At 38.1% G+C, this 22,073-nt stretch overlaps 1 protein-coding gene across 2 annotated transcripts in view; it reads left to right on the top strand.

Moving 5' to 3' along the window:
• NELL2 (neural EGFL like 2) overlaps positions 1-22,073 on the top strand; it is a 382,484-nt gene that overhangs the window by 257,243 nt on the left and 103,168 nt on the right. For both annotated transcript variants that reach the window (XM_040233810.1, XM_040233809.1), the window contains exon 15: positions 21,066-21,188. In XM_040233810.1, coding sequence (XP_040089744.1) covers positions 21,066-21,188 — 123 coding nt within the window. The remainder of the gene's footprint in view (positions 1-21,065; positions 21,189-22,073) is intronic.

The raw sequence follows: 22,073 nt of genomic DNA, 5'->3' as shown, positions 1-22,073 counted from the left end.
AACAGTACTTTTTTTAAAAAGGTGAAGGAAAACAAGTTATATCTGCAGGTAAGTATGTATCTGTGCATTTTTATTTTTTATTCTGACAGCCTGCCTGTAATTTGTGAAGGATTTTGGCTGGCAGTCAAACTCAGAGCACTCAACCTTTACAATTGTTTGTTTCTGTATGTATTCTCAAGTGTCTTTATAGCTGAAATGAAAGAAGTAACACATTTGGTGTACATCAGACTTCTCTAGATCAGGATTTTGGTGGATTTTTAAAAATTCAGTTCTCCTGACTTTTTTCATACATCTGCTTTTTTGTGAAGTGTTCTATGTATCTTTTTAACCTTTGAGAACACAGTCTTGATTTAAAGCAAAACTTTGTTACAAAGATTTGCATTTAATTGCAAAGATTAGATTAAAGCAAAATGAATACACAATATTTGAATTATGTGAAGTAATAAACGTCCATTTAGATTTAGGTTTTAATTTTAAAACATTTATTTAACAAAACACTGCCCAAAATCTGTAGGCAAAGGGTTTTATTGAATTGACGGGGAAAGCAGTTCTGAATTTCATAAAGCATTCACCGGGGAGACTGTATTGTCAGCAGCAGTAATTACAGCAGGTAATTGTGTCATTTACCCTGTTACAGACCACTGAATGTGACGAGCAGGGGACATACCAGCTGTCACACCCTGTTAGCTCTCACGTTCTGGGATTTGCAAAATCACACTAGGACTCACTCTTGGAGAATGAAAGGAAAACAAAAATAAAGTGAGATTAAAATCTATTACAGTTTTTATAGAGAGACTATTCTAGAAAACAAAAATTATAAATCTCTGTAAAGTTGAAAGTCGATCTAGGCATTCCTCTTCTTCATCTTTGTTTCTTATAGTCAAAGGCTGTTGGACTGGAAATAAATATAACTCAGACTCAATTCTGCTGCTTATTAACTGTGACCTTCGATAAGCCATTTAATCCTCTTGAGCCTCAGTTTCTTCATGTGGTCAATAAAAATTTTGGTGAAGGATACACTCTCGAAGGTCCAATTTCCCTTTTAAAACCCTCTGTTTCTACTGAGAATGAATTATCTTTCAGTTGTTGTAGATATACCAGTGAATATATTAGGGTTGCTGCCCTTATGAAACTTGTACTCTAATGAGGAATGAGGAAGACAGACCATAAACACATAAACAAATAATTTCAGATAGTTTAACATCAGATAAAAGCAGGTATTATGAAGAAGGAATCCAAGTAAACAAAGGTGTGAGACAGAGCCTTTCTGAGGAGGCACCCTCTGAGTAGAGGCCTGAATTCAGTGACTAAGCCCTGATCCACTGTGGGTTAAGAGCAACTCAAGAGGAAGAAACAGCAAGATGTTTTTTGTGTTCAAGGAGCAGAGAGAAGCCAGTGTGGCAGGGAGGAGGAAAGAAGTAGAAAATTACTTCACTGGGGTATGCTGTGGCTATGGCAAAGACTTCGGATTTTATTCGAAATGAATAAAGTCAAAGTGAATCCAGGGAAAGCTTAAGAGCAGAAGGATGTTGTGGACATCATAAGTTTTGAAAGAATTTTTCTGCCTGCCTTATAAAATAAGGCTTCTGGTAGAAATATCTGCATTTTAACAGCATACGCTCAAATATACTGAAATACGTGTGCACGTTGTCGCTTCAGTTGTGTCCAGCTCTCTGCAACGCTATGGACCGTAGCCCACCAGGCTCCTCTGTGCATGGGGTTCTTCAAGCAAGAATACTGGAGTGGGTTGCCACGCCCTCCTCCAAGGGATCTTCTTGATCCTGGAATCAGACTCATGTCTTTTATGTCCTCTGCATTGGCAGGCACGTTCTTTACTACTAGTGCCACCTGGGAGGCCCCACTGATATGTAAATCATCACTTTAAAAAATAACGTGATTTCAGATTTATGGGGATAAATTTTTTTAGAGATATCAGAGAAGACTCATGATCACAGGACTCTTTTAATATCTTTCGATTTTTTTTAAGATTACCTTTGAGTGTCATTTTACCTTAGATAATGTAGAACTGGCAGGAATAATCACAAAAGAAGAAAAAATGCTAACTTCATTTATGCTGGCATGTTTAGTTTTCAGCCTAATTCAGGAAAGATTTGGGGATCTTGATAGTGTATTATAAGATTTGATTAAACAAAGAATAATGAACACTTTTCCAGGTATCTTTCTCTAGAATAGTTGAATTGGGAGAGTTAAGGTGCATATTTCTAACCAGACATGAAGAAAATCCTGCACGTATTCAGCGTAAAGGCTGGGAAGTTTCTTAAAACATCCTAAATGGATTTTTTTCTTTTGTTGGTGTATCATGCCAAACTGATTTTTTTAATGTGTGAAAACATTCAATCAACAAACATAACTAGAGCATTAAGTTCTAGTCAAATATTCCACCAAGCACTCAGAATTTAGCAGGGATACCTACAGAAAGTTTGCTGGTGATGATAATATGCTTGACTAGGGAGCAAAGATGGAGAAGGTAATGGCACCCCACTCCAGTGCTCTTGCCTGGAAAATCCCATAAATGGAGGAAACTGGTAGGCCACAGTCCATGGGGTCGCTAAGAGTCAGACACGACTGAGTGACTTCACTTTCACTTTTCACTTTCATGCATTGGAGAAGGAAATGGCAACCCACTCCAGTGTTCTTGCCTGGAGAATCCCAGGGATGGGGGAGCCTGGTGGGCTGCCGTCTATGGAGTCGCACAGAGTCGGACGCGACTGAAGCAACTTAGCAGCAGCAGCAGGGAGCTAAGAATCTCTTTTAAAGCTGTGTTTACATTCACACCTGCATTCTGTCATTACTTAAATGTTCAGCAATGGCTGGGAAATTGATTAATGCCCATTATGGCAGGACTAACTCCCTTTCCAAACTATCTGTTTTGTCAGTTGTGTGTAAAAACAGAACACATCTTCCTTGTCACTAAGGAGATCTTAACCTAGAAGTGAAAATTGATCTGTACATAGACAACTGCAGTTCAATCTTACAATACAAGAAAGTGCAGCAAGCTAAGGAAACAGGTTGGGCAAAGATGCTGAGCCATGAAAGTGATGAGTTAGTGGCGAAGGAAATGGAAATTTAAAGAATAAGAACAAATCAATCTCTGCACATCTACCTTCCTGTTCCCAAAATAAACCTGTAATTAACATCATATTATACATTTCCTAACATTTAGTTACTCACAAATATGTCTAGCTAAGGATTTCTGTCTCCTCTTCTAGAGAATTCTATTTCTCATAGGTTTCCAAACATGATACCATCATTTTATTTTTTCCTAGCTCTGGGACTTTTAAAAATAATAATTTTGATTTAGTGGCTTAGTCCTTTCAAGCTGTTATAACAAAAACACTACAGACTGGGTGGCTTAAACAACAAGCATTTATTTATAGTTTTAGAGACTAGGAAGCTCAAGATCAGGGTACTGGCAGGTTCATTGTTTGCTGTCAGCCTGCTTCCTGATTTATAAATGACAGTCTTCTCCTTGTGTCCTCAGATGGCAGAAAGGGCATGAGAGTTTTCTGGAGTCTCTCTTATAAGGGCACTCATCCTATTCATTAGGGCTCCATCCTCATGATCTAATCACCCCATAAAGCTCTACTTCCAAATACCATCACTTTGGGGTTTAGACTTCAACAAATGAGTTTTGGGAAGATCCAGGTTTCCAGTCCATAGCATTCAGTTTATCATTTTGTCTTGGTTGAGACTGGATAATGCAGAGGACAGATTAGAAGATGGAAGCAGAACTGGCCAGTGGAAAATTAAGTCACAGTCCACTTGGTCAATCTGCCATCATGGCCCAGGAGGCTACTTGAGCCAGCTGTTCTTGGGTAACTTGCAAGTATTTCCCATTTTGCCTTCTGGCCTTCCTCCTTTTGTCTCAATTTGTCTGTCTTAAAGGGACATTTTGAATGAGCAAATGGATCTTGTCATCCAATTGAAGATACATGGAATATGTTCAAGTAGCACTAAAAGAGCGAGTTGCCAGTTGTATCAGATCTGAGCCCACAGAAAAGGAGGAGAGGACAGGCTGTGATGAGGGGGCCCTCGGTGTAATTAGAGGAGGAGAGTAAAACCTGCAAATACAAAGAGCACATGGTTTCCCCAGAGCAGGGCATTGTTGATTGTAATTAAAATACACTTGCAGTCAGGGAGAAGATTGCTATAAGTTACCCATTAAAAAAAATTTAATTGATACTGCAGAAGAATGAAGGAATACAGGATGATTAAATTGGAGAGGGAAGAATGGAAATAAAGCTCACACTGAGGAAGAAGGGCAAGAAGCCAAGAGGTAAGAAGGCAGGTAGTGAAACTAGAAGGGAAGGAAAAGAAAGTTAGGATCAGGATCCAGTCGCACTAGTTATTCAGCTGTTCATCTGCTTTTGAGATCTGATTTCTGTTCACATTCAAACAATTCAAATCAGATTCAAAGAATATGATTGGGATCCTGGAAGCCAAAGGACTGAGGATCCACGAAGGGTGAAAGGAGAAGGGAAGAGCTTGTTGAAGAGGGCCATATACTGTTCAGTTCAGTTCAGTCACTCAGTTGTGTCCGGACTCTTTGCGACCCCATGGACTGCAGCACACCAGGCCTCCCTGTCCATTGCCAAACCTGGAGTGTACTCAAACTCATGTCCATTGAGTCGGTGATGCCATCCAACCATCTCATCCTCTATCATCCCCTTCTCCTCCTACCTTCAATCTTTCCCAGCATCAGGGTCTTTTCCAATGAGTCAGTTCTTCGCATCAGGTGGCCAAAATATTGGAGTTTCAGCTTCAGCATCAGTCCTTCCAATGAATATTCAGGACCTATGTCCTTTAGGATGGACTGTTTGGATATCCTTGCAGTCCAAGGGACTCTCAAGAGTCTTCTCCAACACCACAGTTCAAAAGCACCAATTCTTTGGCCCTCAGCTTTCTTTACAGTTCAACTCTCACATCGATACATGACTACTGGAACAACTATAGCCTTGACTAGACAAATCTTTTTTGGCAAAGTATTGTCTCTGCTTTTGAACATGCTATCTAGGTTGGTCATAACTTTTCTTCCAAGGAGCAAGCGTCTTTTAATTTCATGGCTGCAATCACCATCTGCAGTGATTTTGGAGCCCAAGAAAATAAAGTTTCTCACTGTTTGCACTGTTCAGTTCAGTCACTCAGTTGTGTCCGTCTCTTTGCGTCCCCATGAACCACAGCACGCGAGGTCTCCCTGTCCCTCACCAACTCCTGGAGTTTACCCAAACTCATGTCTGTTGAGTCAGTGATGCCATCCAACCATCTTATCCTCCATTGTCCACTTCTCTTCCTGCCCTCAATCTTTCCCAGCTTCAGGGTCTTTTTAATTGAATCAGTTCTTCACATCAGGTGACTAAAGTATTGGAGTTTCAGCGTCAACAGTAGTCCTTCCAATGAAAACCCAGGACTGATCTCCTTTAGAATGGACTGATTGGATCTCCTTATAGTGCAAGGGACTCTCAAGAGTCTTCTCCAACACCACAGTTCAAAAGCATCAGTTCTTCGGGGCTCAGCTTTCTTTATAGTCCAACTCTCACATCCATACATGAGCTCTGGAGAAACCATAGCCTTGACTAGATGGACCTTTGTTGGCAAAGTAATGTCTCTGCTTTTGAATATGCTGTCTAGATTGGTCATAACTTTCCTTCCAAGGAGTAAGCGTCTTTTAATTTCATGGCTGCAGTCACCGTCTGCAGTGATTTTGGAGCCCCAATAAAGTCAGCCACTGTTTCCTTTGTTTCCCCATCTATTTGCCATGAAGTGATAGGATCAGATGCCATGATCTTAGTTTTTTGAATGTTGAGCTGTTTCCCCATCTATTTACCATGGAGTGATGGGACCAGATGTCATGATCTTAGTTTTCTGAATGTTGAGTTTTAACCCCACTTTTTCACTCTCTTCTTTCACTTTTATCAAGAGGCTCTTTAGTTTTTCTTCGCTTTCTGCCATAAGGGTGGTGTCATTTGCATATCTGAGGTTATTGATATTTCTCCCGGCAATCTTGATTCCAGCTTGTGCTTCTTCCAGCCCAGTGTTTCTCATGATGTACTCTGCATATAAGTTAAATAAGCAGGGTGAAAATATACAGCCTTAACGTACTCCTTTTCCTATTTGGAACCAAGTCTGTTGTTCCATGTCCAATTCTAACTGCTGCTTCCTGACCTGAATAGGCTATTTGGGGAATATGAGTGATGGAATGGCAGGTTAAAATCTTTCTCCAACTCCAGTTTCAGAGTTCAGTACAGTTTCAGAGATTCTTGGGACCAAGAACTCCCCTCTGTGAGAAACAGTGAGAGAAGAATTGCTACATTTGAAGGAAACTCATCAAGTAAAAGTGAGTGATTCAGAATGAGGTTTTGAATGAAAGCCATTTCAAATTCTTGAAAAGAATATAATATAAAAATAAGAGGCACTCTAACCATATTATCAGGAGACAAAATCCTTTTTGGATTTAAGAAATGGTTTCTAAATGACAGAAAAACGATCTTGCTATACTGCTGAAGTGATTCCTGCCTCTTAAGAACTAAAGAAACATGGGTATAAATTAGTTGACAGCTTCCTCTCTGTCTTCTCTCTGTACCTAGTACATACAAATTATATGCCTTCAGACATACAAATATATATACACACTCACACAAAATATATTCATACATATACTGCACACATATAAAGAAATATACTTATGTGTATTGTCTTATGGGCAAACCACAGCAATAAATATTTTGGAAACAGGTATTCTGCCTTAATCATCTTATAGCAATTACAACTCTTACTTAAGCATATTAGATGAGATGGGGAAACAGTGTCAGACTTTATTTTGGGGGGCTCCAAAATCACTGCAGATGGTGACTGCAGCCATGAAATTAAAAGACGCTTACTCCTTGGAAGGAAAGTTATGACCAACCTAGACAATATATTCAAAAGCAGAGACATTACTTTGCCAACAAAGGTCCGTCTAGTCAAGGCTATGGTTTTTCCAGTGGTCATGTAGGGATGTGAGGGTTGGACTGTGAAGAGGGCTGAGTGCAGAAGAATTGATGCTTTTGAACTGTGGTGTTGGAGAACACTCTTGAGAGTCTTCTTGACTACAAGACTACAAGACTCTTGCAGTCCCTTGGACTGCAAGGAGATCCAACCAGTCTATTCTAAAGGAGATCAGTCCTGGGTATTCATTGGAAGGACTGATGCTAAAGCTGAAACTCCAGTTCTTTGGCCACCTCATGCGAAGAGTTGACTCATTGGAAAAGACTCTGATGCTGGGAGGGATTGGGGGCAGGAGGAGAAGGGGATGACAGAGGATGAGATGGCTGGATGGCATCACCGACTCATGCACATGAATTTGGGTAAACTCTGGGAGTTAGTGATGAACAGAGAGGCCTGGCATGGTGCGATTCATGGGGTCACAAAGAGTCGGACACGACTGAGCAACTGAACTGAACTGAACTGAAGCATATTAGAACTTATTTGTAATATCAATAAACATTATTGCAATTATAAATACTAAAAAAATATCAAAATATATTAGCTCCCGCAGCTATATACTATGAAGTACAGAGTATATAGAGAAGTGTGAGATAAAATTACAACAAAAATACTTATATATATATCTTATGTTTAATCAAGTATACTGAAGAAATATATATATATCTATGTAAAATCCTTTGGAATCTAAAAGACTCATATCTTGTATTTTGCTCTAGTAAAGACTCACGTAACTTTCTCTAAGAGAGATGAATTTTGTAATGAAGCTCATTTTGAAAAGTAAGCTTACAAGTGAAAAGGTCAATGATTTCCTTTGTCCCATAGTCCCAACCCTTTAATATTTGAGAATCATTTTACTTTCTGTACTTTGAATGGTAAAAGGTCAGAATATTATGTCTGATCCAAGTATGGGAATCTGAAATCATCTTGAAAAACATTGAGAAGGCTTGTCTAGGTTGTTTCAGTTGGTTATTTTTTTCCATAGATAATTTTGTATTTCAAAACTCCCCTTTTATGTTGCATTTTTTGAGATACTTTTTCTGATTCAGTTGGTTGAATATACTGTCTATTCTTACTATTTTTTGTAGGCATTAAAGCAGAGCAGGCCTTTGAACTTTAAATGAAAGAATAGATCACATGGTGTTAGGTGGAGATGATCTTTTTCTCCATTAGAAGTTTTCCCTAGCTTAGTGAACATCTTTTTCTTTCAAATAAATCTTAACAAATGGCGGGGGGGGGGGGGAGAAATGCCTCTTTCCTAATTTAGAGGCAGCACTGATATTAAAATGTAGGAGCATCAAGCTTGAACCTTTGTCTTGGTGAAATTAAGCATCATGATCTCTTAAGCAATACATAGGTACTGCTCTAAATGATAAATCCCAAGCATGTTACATGGATTTGGAATGAGTAAAATGTAAAATGTAAAGTACCCAATGTGAAGTACTCTGAGAAATTGAAAAGATTGATTTTGTATAGATTGAAGCCAAATATTTACTTCAATATTTGAATCCATGTCTACCAAGCACCTAAAATATGTCGGATGTTATGGCAAGAACAGAGGATTCAAAGATCTGTTATAAAAAATTTGCTGTCTCAGGGAGTATACTGATTCATGGGGGGTAGATAAAAGAATGATCAAAGAAAAATCCCTGACAGTGTGATAAGGGCTAAGCTCATGCTAATTTATGAAACATTTTCCTGCACTGGATTGTTTCATTCATTACCTCAGTTAACTCTGAAGAACATACTGATCCACAACCCCCTACCTACAGTTCTGAACTCCAGAATGTCACAGAGAGCTCTGAACAATGATTGTTTTTATTTTTTAATTCATTTAACAGCAGAATTGATCTCATTCCTGTTATTTTCTCATCTTTATACAATTTGATATGAATAGTCATTCTTTTACTACAGAAATATTTGAATACTGAGTACTAATCCAGATCCTGCTGGAGACTGGAGGGCTATAGGGTCACAAAGAGTCAGACATGACTAAACAACAAACACACCCCAGATCCTGTTGGAGATTTTACTTGTACTGTTGTTAGGTCCATTTAACAGAGGAGGAAACTGTGATGTAAAGAGATTAAATAATTTATGTAAGATCTGACAACTGGTAAAAAGCAGAGTCAGGATCTGAACTGAGGCAACCTGACTTCCAAGTCCTTACTGTTAATACTAGTACTGTGGCTTTTAAATGCTGTGATGTAATTAAGCATGTCCTAAGGGGCTCAACTAAATTAGACTGAGGAAGTTTTAAGAAAGGTTTTCTGAAGAAGGAAGTTTTGTTTGCTCTGAGTGGGAGGTGAGTAGGAGAGTTAGACAAAGAAAGTGGGGAAGAGCCTTTGAGACAAAGAACCTGGAGGATTGGCTGGTATGATCTTTGGCCGTTAGTAGAATCTCAATCGATGTCATCTTTAATAAATGGGTGCCATGGGGGAGTTGTAAATGATGCAGCTTGGTGACAGCAAAGTGTCATAATGAAAGTCTTGATGAGTAAGTGGTGTCTTGATGGCTAGGGATAAGGTTGAAAATGGCCAAGGAAGTTGAATCTGGATGAATTGGCCCTTGGATGTGGTGGCTGGGATGAAGGGAGAGAGGTCTGTGGGTGTGTGCTACATCACTTGAGTGTAACTCTATGGACTGCAGCCTGCCAGGCTCCTCTGTTTCTCCAGGCAAAAACACTGGAGTGGGTCACCATGCCCTCCTCCAGGGAATCTTCCCAACCTAGGGATTAAACCTGTGTCTCATAAGCCAACCTGCTTTGACAGGTGGATTCTTTACCACTAGTACCACCTGGAAGCCCCAGAGACATCTACGGTGACTCCTAGATTCCCAGTTTGAGAGGAAGAAAGACCTAGGGGATACATTTAGCGATAGATTCACCTGTGGGTGGGAAATCCGAGGATGTTCTTTCCTGATGACCTGGATGTTTTCTGTGAAGTTGTTGGGAAGGTTATGTGCCAGGAGTAAGGGAATGAGAATGGGGCAGGTGTTTTAAGAGAAAGCAGCATGGCTATTGAGGGGAATGGAAAAGAAAGCAGGAGATGGGCAGAATTGTCACTGCAGAATACATACTTGACTATTTTGCATTAGCAGGCCACTGAATGTTTTGCGTGTTAGAGACATACTTTATAGTGATTGATTAAATCCTTAACAGATACTCACTGGAGATCAGTGATGTGCCAGTCATTGTGTCGGATGTTGGGGCAATTGATGGATTAGACCCAAGGCTGTAGCATCTAGGGGTTATCTATGAGGCAGATTTTGGTTGGGGAATGTTTTCTTGGTTTCTTGTCACCATCAATAGAGTAAATTCAAACTTCTAATATGATCTGTGCTTTTATATTTGACTTCTTAATTCTATTTTCTTCTTTTCCACAAAAACCAAATCAAACCAAACTAAAACGAGAATAAAAATAACAAAATCCCTAAAATTAGGATGCTTTCTCAGTTCTATTCATCTCACCACCATCTTCCTGGTCACCCAGATTTGAAACCTAAGCTATTTTTAATGCCTTTATTCCTCATGGCTCAAAAATGGATTCACTGTGGGGCGCATTAGTTCTGTGTCTAAGCCTGCCCTTCTCCCTGCATCACTGTGTTCGTTTTATGGTAGGCCCTCTTTCAACACAGCTTCATTCCACAAGAGTATAGGAACTGGGACGTATAAAATGAATGACACAACTGCTGCCTTAAAGGGACTTGAATCTTGTGATCTGGGGGCTTGACTTTCCAGCTCTTCTTTCTATGTCCTGGCAGTACTTCCTCAGGCTGTACCTGTGCATCACCCAAGGTGGTGCTTGGCAGGTAGTAAGCACTCAGCTTCTGTCTGTTTGCTTTCTTCCCCTTCCACTACCCCTCCTCCTCTTCCTCTTCTGTATCCCTTTGTTTCAACTCTCAGTGTTGCAGGACACTTTTTTTTTCAACTCTCAGTAACAATCTAACACCAATTTAAAAGGAGAAGAATAAAAGGAAGAAAGAGGGATTAAGGAGAGAGAGGGAGGCTGGCTAGCTAAGGTAGGACTCCTCCCTGTGTCAAGGAAAGTTATTCTCTCCTCAGCTGCATACTGCTATTAGTTTCCCTAAAATCAACTCTAATTCTGTGGCCCCGCTTTGTATTGTACAGGGGAACTGGCTCTTTGTTGTCCACCTGATGCAATCATGCTATTTTCCTGACCCTGCTCACATTGTTCCTTACTCTTCCCTGTCAGCCACCAGCTATAGCAGCTCAGTCTCTTCCGGCCCTACTGCACCTCACCTTGTGTCTTTTGCACCCATGCTCTGTCCATGTGGAATGTTTCTTTCCATTTTTATTCTTTTCCTGTTAAAACTCTTTCTGTCATTCAAGACTCACTCGTTTGGCCTGTTTGCTACATGACATTTTCCCGGAATTACAGGAGTACTTCTCAGTTGTTCCTCATCTCTTCCTCTTTAAACCTTTTGAGATCTCTGTTTATAGGTTGTCGTTTTTTTTAAAAACACTGAAGGCAAATCGTGTTCTTATCACCTCCCAGCTATATGACATTGGCAAGGAAATGTCCTTGCTCTGAGAAAGCTCTAATTCCTATTTGTAAAATAGGAATAATAATAGGACCAATCTGTAAAGACTTTTGTGAAGACTAAAGGGGATAATGCATATAAAACACTTAATGTAATGCTTTAGAGTATGTAGTAAGCACTTAGAAATTAACTATCATCGTTGTTACTATTATTTCTCTCTTACAGCACTAACCAATAGCTGCAGTATATCATAGTTATTATCTCTTCACATCGTCAATCCCGTAATAGTTCAAAAGTTTCTTGAGGTCACAAATCTCAGTTTGATGCATCTTTGGCTCTTCTGAAGCACTAGACTCACATAGCAGAAGCTTCATAAATGTGTGTTGAAAGAACAAATGAAAGTCACCTGGTTGATGCTTAAAAGTGTTGTGTTGCCCTACATTGGGTTCGGACAAAGCTTACTTCATGAGACACAAAATAGGGCAAAATAAGATTTTGCCATAAAAATTGAATTTTAATTTCTTTGTGAAATTACTGTAAGGGTAAAGAGGAAATTTGTGCTTTGGTTGTTAAGATTCCTGATCAAATAAGGATTAGGCAAGAAGTCTGAACATAGAGTGAAAAGACTAGAAGAAAATAAACCAAGCATGTCAAAGGAAGGAAATCTAACAAATTCCAGGTTGCCAAACAAACTGAAGAATAACAAGAAGTCAGTATTGAATTGGTGTGTTCAGTGAACAGGAAACTTGAGAACTGAACAAGAAATGCTTGTGTGTAAAAATGAGTTTTAGTGGGCTTGCTGCAGCTGTAGGCATTGAGCAGGCTGAAAGTATAATTTCTTGTAGCTACTTGAATAGTGTTAAAAGTAAAAGTAGATTTCTGTTAAAATGACCTTGTAATAAGTAGACATTACTCTCGTAATAAGTAGACGTTACTCTCTAATAAAAGTGAATATGTAAGGTAACTATAAGAAACAAAATGAATAGCTCTGGGAAGGTTTGGTAGAGGCATTTTCCCTTAATGTAACCACTGAAAGTTGTTTCAGTGGTATTTTAGAAAACAGAAGAATGTCCAGAATGTATTTGATTTCAGAAAAGATTGTGAAGAAAGCAAATTCTGTAAGACATTTAGGTTTTCTCCAAATAATTGAAATCGAAAAGAGAGGACATTATCTTTAGCTGTCCATTTGCTAATAAAGACAAAATGAATTTTCCCACTGAACTAGGTAATGAGATGAGAGGCTAACTAATATTCACTGAGTGTCTATTATTTGCCAGCATGTTTACCTTCATCATTTAAGTTTATTCTTTCCAATAGTTCTCTATCATAGGTCTTAATTTTCTCATTTTAAACTTAGAAAGATCGGCTAACTTTCTCACAGCCACTGAGAACTTTGAATAAAACAGCATCTCAAGCCAAGCCTGTCTGGAAAGCATATGTATCATGTTGCCTCCCTGCTATTGCTTATTATAATAGTACACAATTTTCTCATATTTCTACTTTGTCCTTCAAATGTAGTTAGGGTCCCCTTACAGAGCAGTTGATGGGGCATATTTTAAACTGATAAATGGAAACAATCTTCTTTAATCATTAGGACAGATGTTTTGATTTCAGAGATTTGTCTTGCTGGTGTCATTGAGTACTATGTCTTCACATACTAGATCACTAAATATTTGTGGAGGGAGAGGAAGAAAGGAGAAGAGAGAAGGAAGTGCTTCAAGTTCTTTCCAGTAGGCCCCTGAATTATCTAAAAATTGTTGAGTTGTAATAGAGACGTTCTTTATATTCAGTTTGTACTCACTTTGAAAAGATCTGCCATTGAATAAATTATCTTGTGAATGTACTAAGGAGCTATGCGTGCATGCTAAGTTGCTTCAGTCAAGTTTAACTCTTTGCAGGCCTACGGACTGTAGCCCACTAGACTTCTCTGTCCATGGGATTCTTCAGGTTGGAATACTGGAGTGGGTTGCCATGCCCTCCTCCAGGGGATCTTCCTGACCCAGGGATCAAACCTGTATCTCCTGCATCTGCTGCATTGCAGGGGAATTCTTCACCACTGAGCCAACAGGAAAGCCAAGGAGCTATGGTCAAAGCCAAAGAGTTATTTTGTTTGAGAACCAGAGATGGCATGTATTATCTGGGGACTCATTATTGTTGCCATTCTTTTGAGAGAAAAATAAGAGATCTCAGTTGCAGACCCATGGGCTGTCGTGTTCTGATGCTCTTTACAGGTCAGAGCATATTGACTTTGGTGGGGACACATATGATTGAAATTCATGGAGGAGCTTCTGCAAATCTCCTTGATACCTTCAGGCAAGCAATATGGTTTCCAGAAATGTAAGAGGACAATAACCAAGCAGTTCTTTGTTTTTGAGATAAATCCCCAATCTAACCATACAGTTTGATGATGTTATTAAGAGCTCCTCAAGAAAAATTTATATTTCTGTGGCCTTCTTGCTGCAAGACTTATCCAGTCTTAAGCCTGATGGAACTTCTTCCTGGGTTTCTAATAATCAAATCATAGTAAAGGCCTGAGGTTGATTGTCACTAGATTCAGAGCCACATCATGCCACATTCAAAGAGAGAATATGCTCATTTTAAACTTGTAGTCTAGAAAACACTTAGTTCAAAGAGAGTGAAGCAGTTTTCTTTGTGGAATTTGCACCTGTATATTGTGATAGCCGCTGTTTTCCCAGCATTTCTGGATTTAGACAAGAGAGTAGAAGATGCAGCATAGGTAATGTAATTCTTGTGACTGGAGAAATCTATCAGAGGAAAAGAAAGATTTTCTGAGAGTATTGGGCCAGTTATAAAGCTATGAAGATATATTACATTCTGTTATCAGAAGAGTGGAATTTACTGTGTAAAGATTCAGCCAAAGGATCTGGTATATTATAGGGATATAAACCAGAATTACCCAGAAGCAAAGGATGACATTACCAAAGCCTAACTGACTCTTGGACATTGGAGATATCTGTTTGCCAAACTGCATTAAGGTTGAACTTCCAAAGACTTAATTTGAGGGAAGCAGTGCTGGAGTCCAGGTTCTGTGAGGCAGTTACTTTGCTTTTCAAACATTTGTACTTGACCATATTGCTATTTTCCTTTTTTTTTTGAAAATGTCTCTCAACTGAATGAAAATGTGATTTTTAGTATGAGTTGAAATTACCTCAGTGCTTTGTCCTATGGAGTTCTATAATTTTGAATAAGACTCCTATAGGGTTCAAAGTACTAGAAAATACAATAAAGAGATCAACAACCTCAGATGTGCAGATGATACCACTCTAATGGCAGAAAGTGAAGAGGAACTAGAGCTTCTTGTTGAGGATGAAAGAGGAGAGTGAAAAAAGCCGGCTTAAAGCTCAACATTCAAAAAACTAAGATCATGGCATCCAATCCCATCACTTCATGGCAAATAGATGGGGATAAAATGGAAATAATGCCAGATTTTATTTTCTTGGGCTCCAAAATTACCATGGACACTGACTGCAGCCATGAAATTAAGATGCTTGCTCCTTGGAAGGAAAGCTATGACAAACCTAGAGAGCATATTAAAAAGCAGAGACATCACTTTGCTGACAAATGTCTATATAATCAAAGCTATGGTTTTTTCTGTAGTCATATACAGATGTAAGAGTTGGACCATAAAGAAACCTGAGTGCCAAAGAATTGTTACTTTTGAACTGTGGTGTTGGAGAAGACTCTTGAGAGTCCCTTGGATGGCAAGAGGATCATACCAGTCAATCCTAAAGGAAATCAACCCTGAATATTCATTGGAAGGACTGATGCTGAAGCTGAAGCTCTAATACTTTGGCCACCTGATAGAGCAGACTCATTGGAAAAGACCTCATGCTGGGAAAGATTGAAGGCAGGAGAAGAAGGAGACAAGAGAGGATGAGGATAGCATCACTGACTCAATGGACATGAGTTTGAGCAAACTCTGGAAGATAGTGAAATTCAGGGAAACCTAGCATGCTGCAGTCCAGGGGCTCACAAAGATTTGGACGCAACTTAGCAACTGAACAGCAGTGACAGCTTCCTAATCACTAAGCATTAGAAGACCTCTAATGTATAAACATTCAAAATTTCTGGATAATTACATCAAAGATCACTAGAGTAAAAAATAGATCAGGGAAGACTTATCATTAAATGTCAGGAGGCTCTATTGCATAGCAATCAGTAGACTACTTTCTGGAGTCAGAGATCCTGATTCACAGCTCTTAGTTATCAGCCATGTGCTCTCAGGCAAGAAAGGTAACATCTACAAGACAAATTTAACTTTCTGAAAAATAATAATAATTCTTCATGAATATGAGGATTAAATGAAGTGGTTTTTGTTACAAAGTGTGTAGTATGTAGTAAGCACTGAATTAGAGGTACAGTTATTACAAAGCGCTGAAGTTCATTCAAACTTTTAAGAGGCTCAAGATTCCAAAAAGAAAAGAAGCAAATATGTAAGTGCTGTTTTAATTTAGAATCTGTATCTTTCCCACATACACATAAAAAATATCTGTGTCAAATGCTCCCTTCTGCATAAAGTCATTCTTGTATTCCCACTCACCCAACTAGAAATGACTTTCTCCGTTGATCTCAACAACATGTTTAAACAGAGATTACTTCCTTGCTTCAGCATTTCTCATAATGAAGCCATGTATGGCTTTTATGTTTTTGTCTAATCTCCCCAACTAAATTATAAGCTCTGTGAGGGTAACTACTACTTATAGTCATATCTTTAATCCCAGGAAAATCCTAATACAAATAGACATTGAAAAATTGTATTTAATTGAATTGTAGATACATTTAAATCACTTTCACTCCTACTTTCTGTAGTATTTGCATTTTGTATCATAGTAAATTTCTTGAAAAGAACATGTGCTATGTGAACTGTATGTTTGTGTTGAAATCACACTGAGAAAAGCAGTGTGAATTTTAGAATGGTCATCTCATCTCTAGATAGTATATTCATTCTGGAAACAACTCAATATGAACACCAATTTTAAAATTCAATCTGAATCCAACTGTATATTATTATGACTGATATCTGTTGGGTGCTGAGTCTTAAAATGATTTTAGATACATTAACTTACACAGGTTAGTGAAACGAAAGTAATTTTGTTATATGTAACATCTACATTTAGGTAAATTCAGGTGTGTATATTATTACTTTATTTTCATAAATGAATTTTACAGTGCTGACCTTTGTCACTGGTGTAAAATCAGTTTCACATGTATGTGAAGATGCAGAGCAAGCAAATTATGGCATTCAAGAGAAATCTTTGCCAGCTATCACTATAAGATTATCTGTTCTATATAGAATGTACTGTAATAACTGACATTCATATTACTATTTTTTAAGAAATGTAAAAGGATGGAGTTTTCCTTCAATATTTATTTCTTTTTTCCATTTTACTAAGTTTAAAATGCATAGATACAAAAGTGATTATATTTTGATTAAAATTATTATGTGCTAATATTTTTAGTGAAAAGAAAAAGAAAAGGGTGCATCTGGTTTTAATCCCAGCTATTGTTTGAACTGTCATGTCACATGAACAATGACATTTTATCTGAGGATATGAAGATAGCATTGAATCTGATGGATTGAATATTCTGAACATCATACTTGAAATGTCTGCATTTCACTATATGTGAAGTAAAACTTGGAATTCATTTACACTTACATCCTGACATGCTCTTCTCAAACACTGGTATATAATATTGATTTAAATTCTGTCATAATATTTCTCTCCTTATTTTATCTATATTATATGTTTAAAATGTTGGAGGAAGTTTTAAAAATGGATAGGCTGACTGGTGGTTGAGTCCTTAGGGATATGTGAGTCAGGGAAAGGGTAAAAAAATTGACATTTGACCAAAACTGGATATGGCACAGCAATCATTAACTATTTATTGAGATAACCTTATAGGATATTTGCTCCTTGCTTCATTCACATTCTCTTTTGTAAACAGCTATCAAATTAAAGTTAATTCTTCTGTGAGATTTCAGGAAAGGCATTTTAAAAGACTTTTCTTAAGATCACAGTTTAGTTGATAATCGTATGACCAGCTTTAAGTTGCATGAAAAAAATTAAAGTGATGATGAAAAGGAATCAATATTTGTTTTCGAAGTGTGTCTTGCTATCTTAATAAACATTGGAAATATTCCAAACCAAACAAAACACCATGACAGAAAAATCTGTAAAAACAAACAAACAAACAAACAGCTTAAGTTTCAGTAGCTTTCCATTTGATATCTAGTCTCCAGCTGAATGGGGCTTCCCAGATGGCTCAGCAGTAAAGAATCCACCTGCCAGCATAGGAGATATAAGAGATAGGGGTTTGATCCCTGGGTTGGGAAGATTCTCTGGAGAGGGAATGGCCAACTATTCTAGTATTCTTGCCTGGAGAATCCCATGGACAGAGGAGCCTGGTGGGCTTTAGCCCCTGGGGCCACAGAGTCACATACAACTGAGCAACTGAGCACACACACACACACACACACTATAGTTGAATGGATTAGGTTGACTTGAATGATAACAGCAGAGGAAGGCTACCCTAGCTTTCCTGATCTAGTCATTCATTCTTTCAATCATTTATTCAAAACACTATCTTTAAATGCTGAAATGAAATACAAAGAAAAATGTAAAATTCTTCTCCTAAACTTCACAGTCCCAAGTGGTGCATGAAAATAGAGGACCAAGGAGAAGCAGACACTTATGATAAAATATAGTAAGAGAGCCTTGTGCTAGGGAAAGCAGACAGAAGCCCCCAACTCTGCAGGAGGTAGGAGAAAGATATTTTCACAGAAAACATGTCATTTAACAGTGAGAAACTTTATTAGGGGGTGGGGGGCTCCAAAATCTCTGTAGATGGTGACTGCAGCCATGAAATTAAAAGACACTTGCTCCTTGGAAGAAAAGCTATGACCAATCTCAACATGCATATTAAAAAGCAGAGACATTACTTTGTCAGCAAAGGTCTGTCTAGTCAAAGCTATGGTTTTTCCAGTAGTCATGTATGGATGTGAGAGTTGAACCATAAAGAAAGCTGAGCAGCAGAGAATTCATGCTTTTGAACTGTGGTATTGCAGAGGACTCTTGAGAGTCCCTTGGACTGTTAAGGAGATCCAACCAATCAATCCAAAAGGAAATCAGTCCTGAATATTCATTGGAAGGACTGATGCTGAAGCTAAAACTCCAATACTTTGGCCACCTGATGCAAAGAACCGACTCATTGAAAAAGATCCTGATGCTGGGAAAGATTGAAGGCAGGAGGAGAAGGAGACGATAGAGGATGAGATGGTTGGATGGCATTACCAACTCAATGGACATGTGTTTGAGTAGTTTCTGCTAGTTGGTGATGTATAGGGAAGCCTGGCGTGCTGCAGTCCATAGGGTCCCAAAGAGTCAGTCACAACTTAGTGACTGAACTGAATTTAAAAGTAGTAAGAATTTTCCAGGAAAATCCGTGGGGCAGGCACTGAAGGCCGAGAGAACAACGTTTGCACCAGTATGCACTGGTACATTTGAAAACTGGAAAACTGTCTTCACCCTTGAATTGCTTAGGACCCACTTCTTCATTTCAGTGGATGCTGTGAGTAAAGGACAACAGAGGAAAGCAGATCCCGGGGTGTGCAGTTATTTACATTTGTTGAACATTACCATACTAGATGTTAAACTAAATCTTGTTAGGCCCTTCCTCTACCCAGTGGGTACCATCTAATTAAGAGGACAAGCAAGGCAGGGATAAAAACAGCATCAAATCAATCAGCAGCTGTCTTTAAAGGGCCTGTAGCTATCCATATAGAGATTTATAGATTAACTGCAGCTCTTTGAATTGCACTGGAAAGAAAATTGGCAGCAGCTGCAAACTACACAGTGCAGATTTATTTTGCTTTAGGCAGCTGAACTCAGGTAGGTAGGCTGCCCGTTCTGGTCTCTCCAATATTTAATCGTGTCCAAGGGTAGCCCCAGTTAAGACACCCATTTGTAATCCAGCTGTTTTCTAGGCTGCCATCATTATGCATAAATTTATTAAAATCTCTAAAATATTCTGATTCTAAATAATAAAAGTGGAATTTTATATAATTGGGGGAAATTCAGCCAGGAATTTGTAGAATAAGGTATCTCTTACTGTAATTCTAAAACCATAGTGACTGAAATCTCTCTGTCCTCTGAAAAGTTATTGGGAATAGTCTTTATAAAGTTATTATAGAGCTATAGTTAAAGGTATCCAATTTTGTGCTTGTTTAACACAGAACATAGAATCCTGAAATGTTAACCTTTTTTTAAAAAACAAATAAAGAGCATCTGATTTTTGTAGTTAAATGTTAGTCTAATCTCAACTACATATGTCAAAGGCAAGTTTTTTTCAAAATTAGATATATTACTGTTATGTTGTTTAGAATAGTATGTATGTTATTTGAAATACCAAGAGTTCCAAAATGAAAAAGAAATATTTCTTTTTGCCTTGATTATTCATATCATGGTGAATTAATAGCTTAAGTAATGTAATTATATTAAAATATATATTTAATTTTAGACCTGAATAATATTTATGCAAGAGCCTGGGTGATCAGTATGAGTATGAGGCTGTAGGGATTTCAGATCGCTGAACTAACTTGTATGCATTTCCTTATCTGTATTTCCGTTCCTACTTGTCTTGATTCTAGTGTTAGATCTGTTTTCTTTCTCATATTGACTAGTTATTCTTCATATTTACATTTTTGCTGAACACTGAGCTAGAATCCTGAAGTTGCCTGATATGGCTGTGAATTTGTGCAGGCCCCTGAAGCACTCTGAGCCACCATTGACTTGTCTTTAAACTAGTGATAATGACATTGGTTCTGCCTCTCTCGTAGCAGAGCTGGGGTTATCAAGTGATTCGGTGCTTTTGAAAGTGTCAGGTTACACACAGTTAAAGAAGGTATCATATTGACTGTATATCTCAAAAAGTTTGTGTTTGCACATATTATAAAGGCAAGTTTGTCTTATTTAAGAAAAGTATGACCTCCTTTGCAGAAAGAGGCAGCTTATGAAGAAATGCCAATACTCTCCCAACAGTTTGCATGTGTATCTTTATACTTGCAAGTGTGGATGTGGGTGTTAACTCCATCTAATTCCCAGGGCTTCAATTCCATTATCCTGCAGGTCAGGATTCATGGAGCAATACAGTCACACCTCCTTTCCTATCATCCTTCCCTTACTACAGGAAAAAGTTAGGTGGCTGATTATATCATGAGATAATTCCCCAAATATTAACCACTGAGACTAAACAGCTGGCTGTGGTATCTACTTCTGAGAATTAATCCCTATCCTTCCCTCTCTGCTCCTCTATTCCTTCCTACTATTCATTTGCCTTTTGTCCAAATCTTTTTGTGTTCAAAGTTTGTGGATGTATGCACTATGTATGTACCTCAAAATACAAACTCTTCTTTAATAGATAATTTGTGCATGTTTTTGTTGGAAAGAAATACCATACAATAACAAAGATAAAGGTACAATTTAAAATACAATGTCTTTGAAAATCTATCTTTGAGTAACAAAATTATATCTTCATTTCAGAACATGATGAGTGTGTCACAAATCAGCACAACTGTGATGAAAACGCTTTATGCTTCAATACTGTTGGAGGACACAACTGCGTCTGCAAGCCAGGCTATACTGGGAATGGAACTACATGCAAAGGTGAAAGATTTTAAATGCTAATACCTCTTCCAGTAGGGATGATGCAATCCATCTCTTCTTCCCTCCATCCTTTTTCATCACTGTTACCTACCTTCTGGGTATTTCCCACAGCCATTGAGAACTTCAAAGTATAGCTCATGTTCTTCCTCTTGGATTACATCAGTGTTTAAGTGGCCAGCTGTTCATCAACTCTGATTTAATGACCTCAACCACAGTGGTTTTTCACCTCTATTCTTCTCAAGCAGACCGTAGCCATAAACATACCCTAGGCACTTTTGTACAGAACTGCTCTATCTTTGAAATCTAGACTTTGACTTTTTATTGTCTAACCCCAAGTCCCTTTGCTTAGTTTTCCCCCTCTCTTTTTTTCATAGTTTTTCATCTTTAACCTCTCTGACCTTTCCTTTTCATTCAGTTTTCCAGTCTCCTCCAGGTTCATATATTTCTTTTTGAATCCAAACATTACAGTTGTATTTTTTCAGCAGTACTATCAACCCATTTGTTTTACTACCATGATATACTGTAAAATATCTATTTGGGATCAGTCTGACTGTTTTTCTTCTCTATTTTCTCTCTTGAGCTGTTATGTACTATTTAACTGGGAATATTGGATTTGTATGTATTATCATCTCTGATTTTACCTGGCTTGTCAATACCAATCAATAATTCTCAGATTTTCATTTCCATCAGTGGATATTCCAGCTAGTCTACCACCATCCATTAATTCTCTCTTGCATCCATGCTCTCTTTTTCCTTCATCAGATGAGCTTACCTCCTAGTTCACAAGGGAAATAGAGGAAATTGTTTTGGAAACTCATACTGACTTCTATAGGATAAAGTCCATATTCCTTTTTATGTCATATAAAACTTGTGATTTGTCTAATT

Source organism: Oryx dammah, unplaced genomic scaffold (genome assembly GCF_014754425.2).
Source record: "Oryx dammah isolate SB20612 unplaced genomic scaffold, SCBI_Odam_1.1 HiC_scaffold_29, whole genome shotgun sequence".
Taxonomy (NCBI): domain Eukaryota; kingdom Metazoa; phylum Chordata; class Mammalia; order Artiodactyla; family Bovidae; genus Oryx; species Oryx dammah.
Note: the sequence above shows the minus strand (reverse complement) of the source record. Positions and strands in the feature narration are given on the sequence as shown.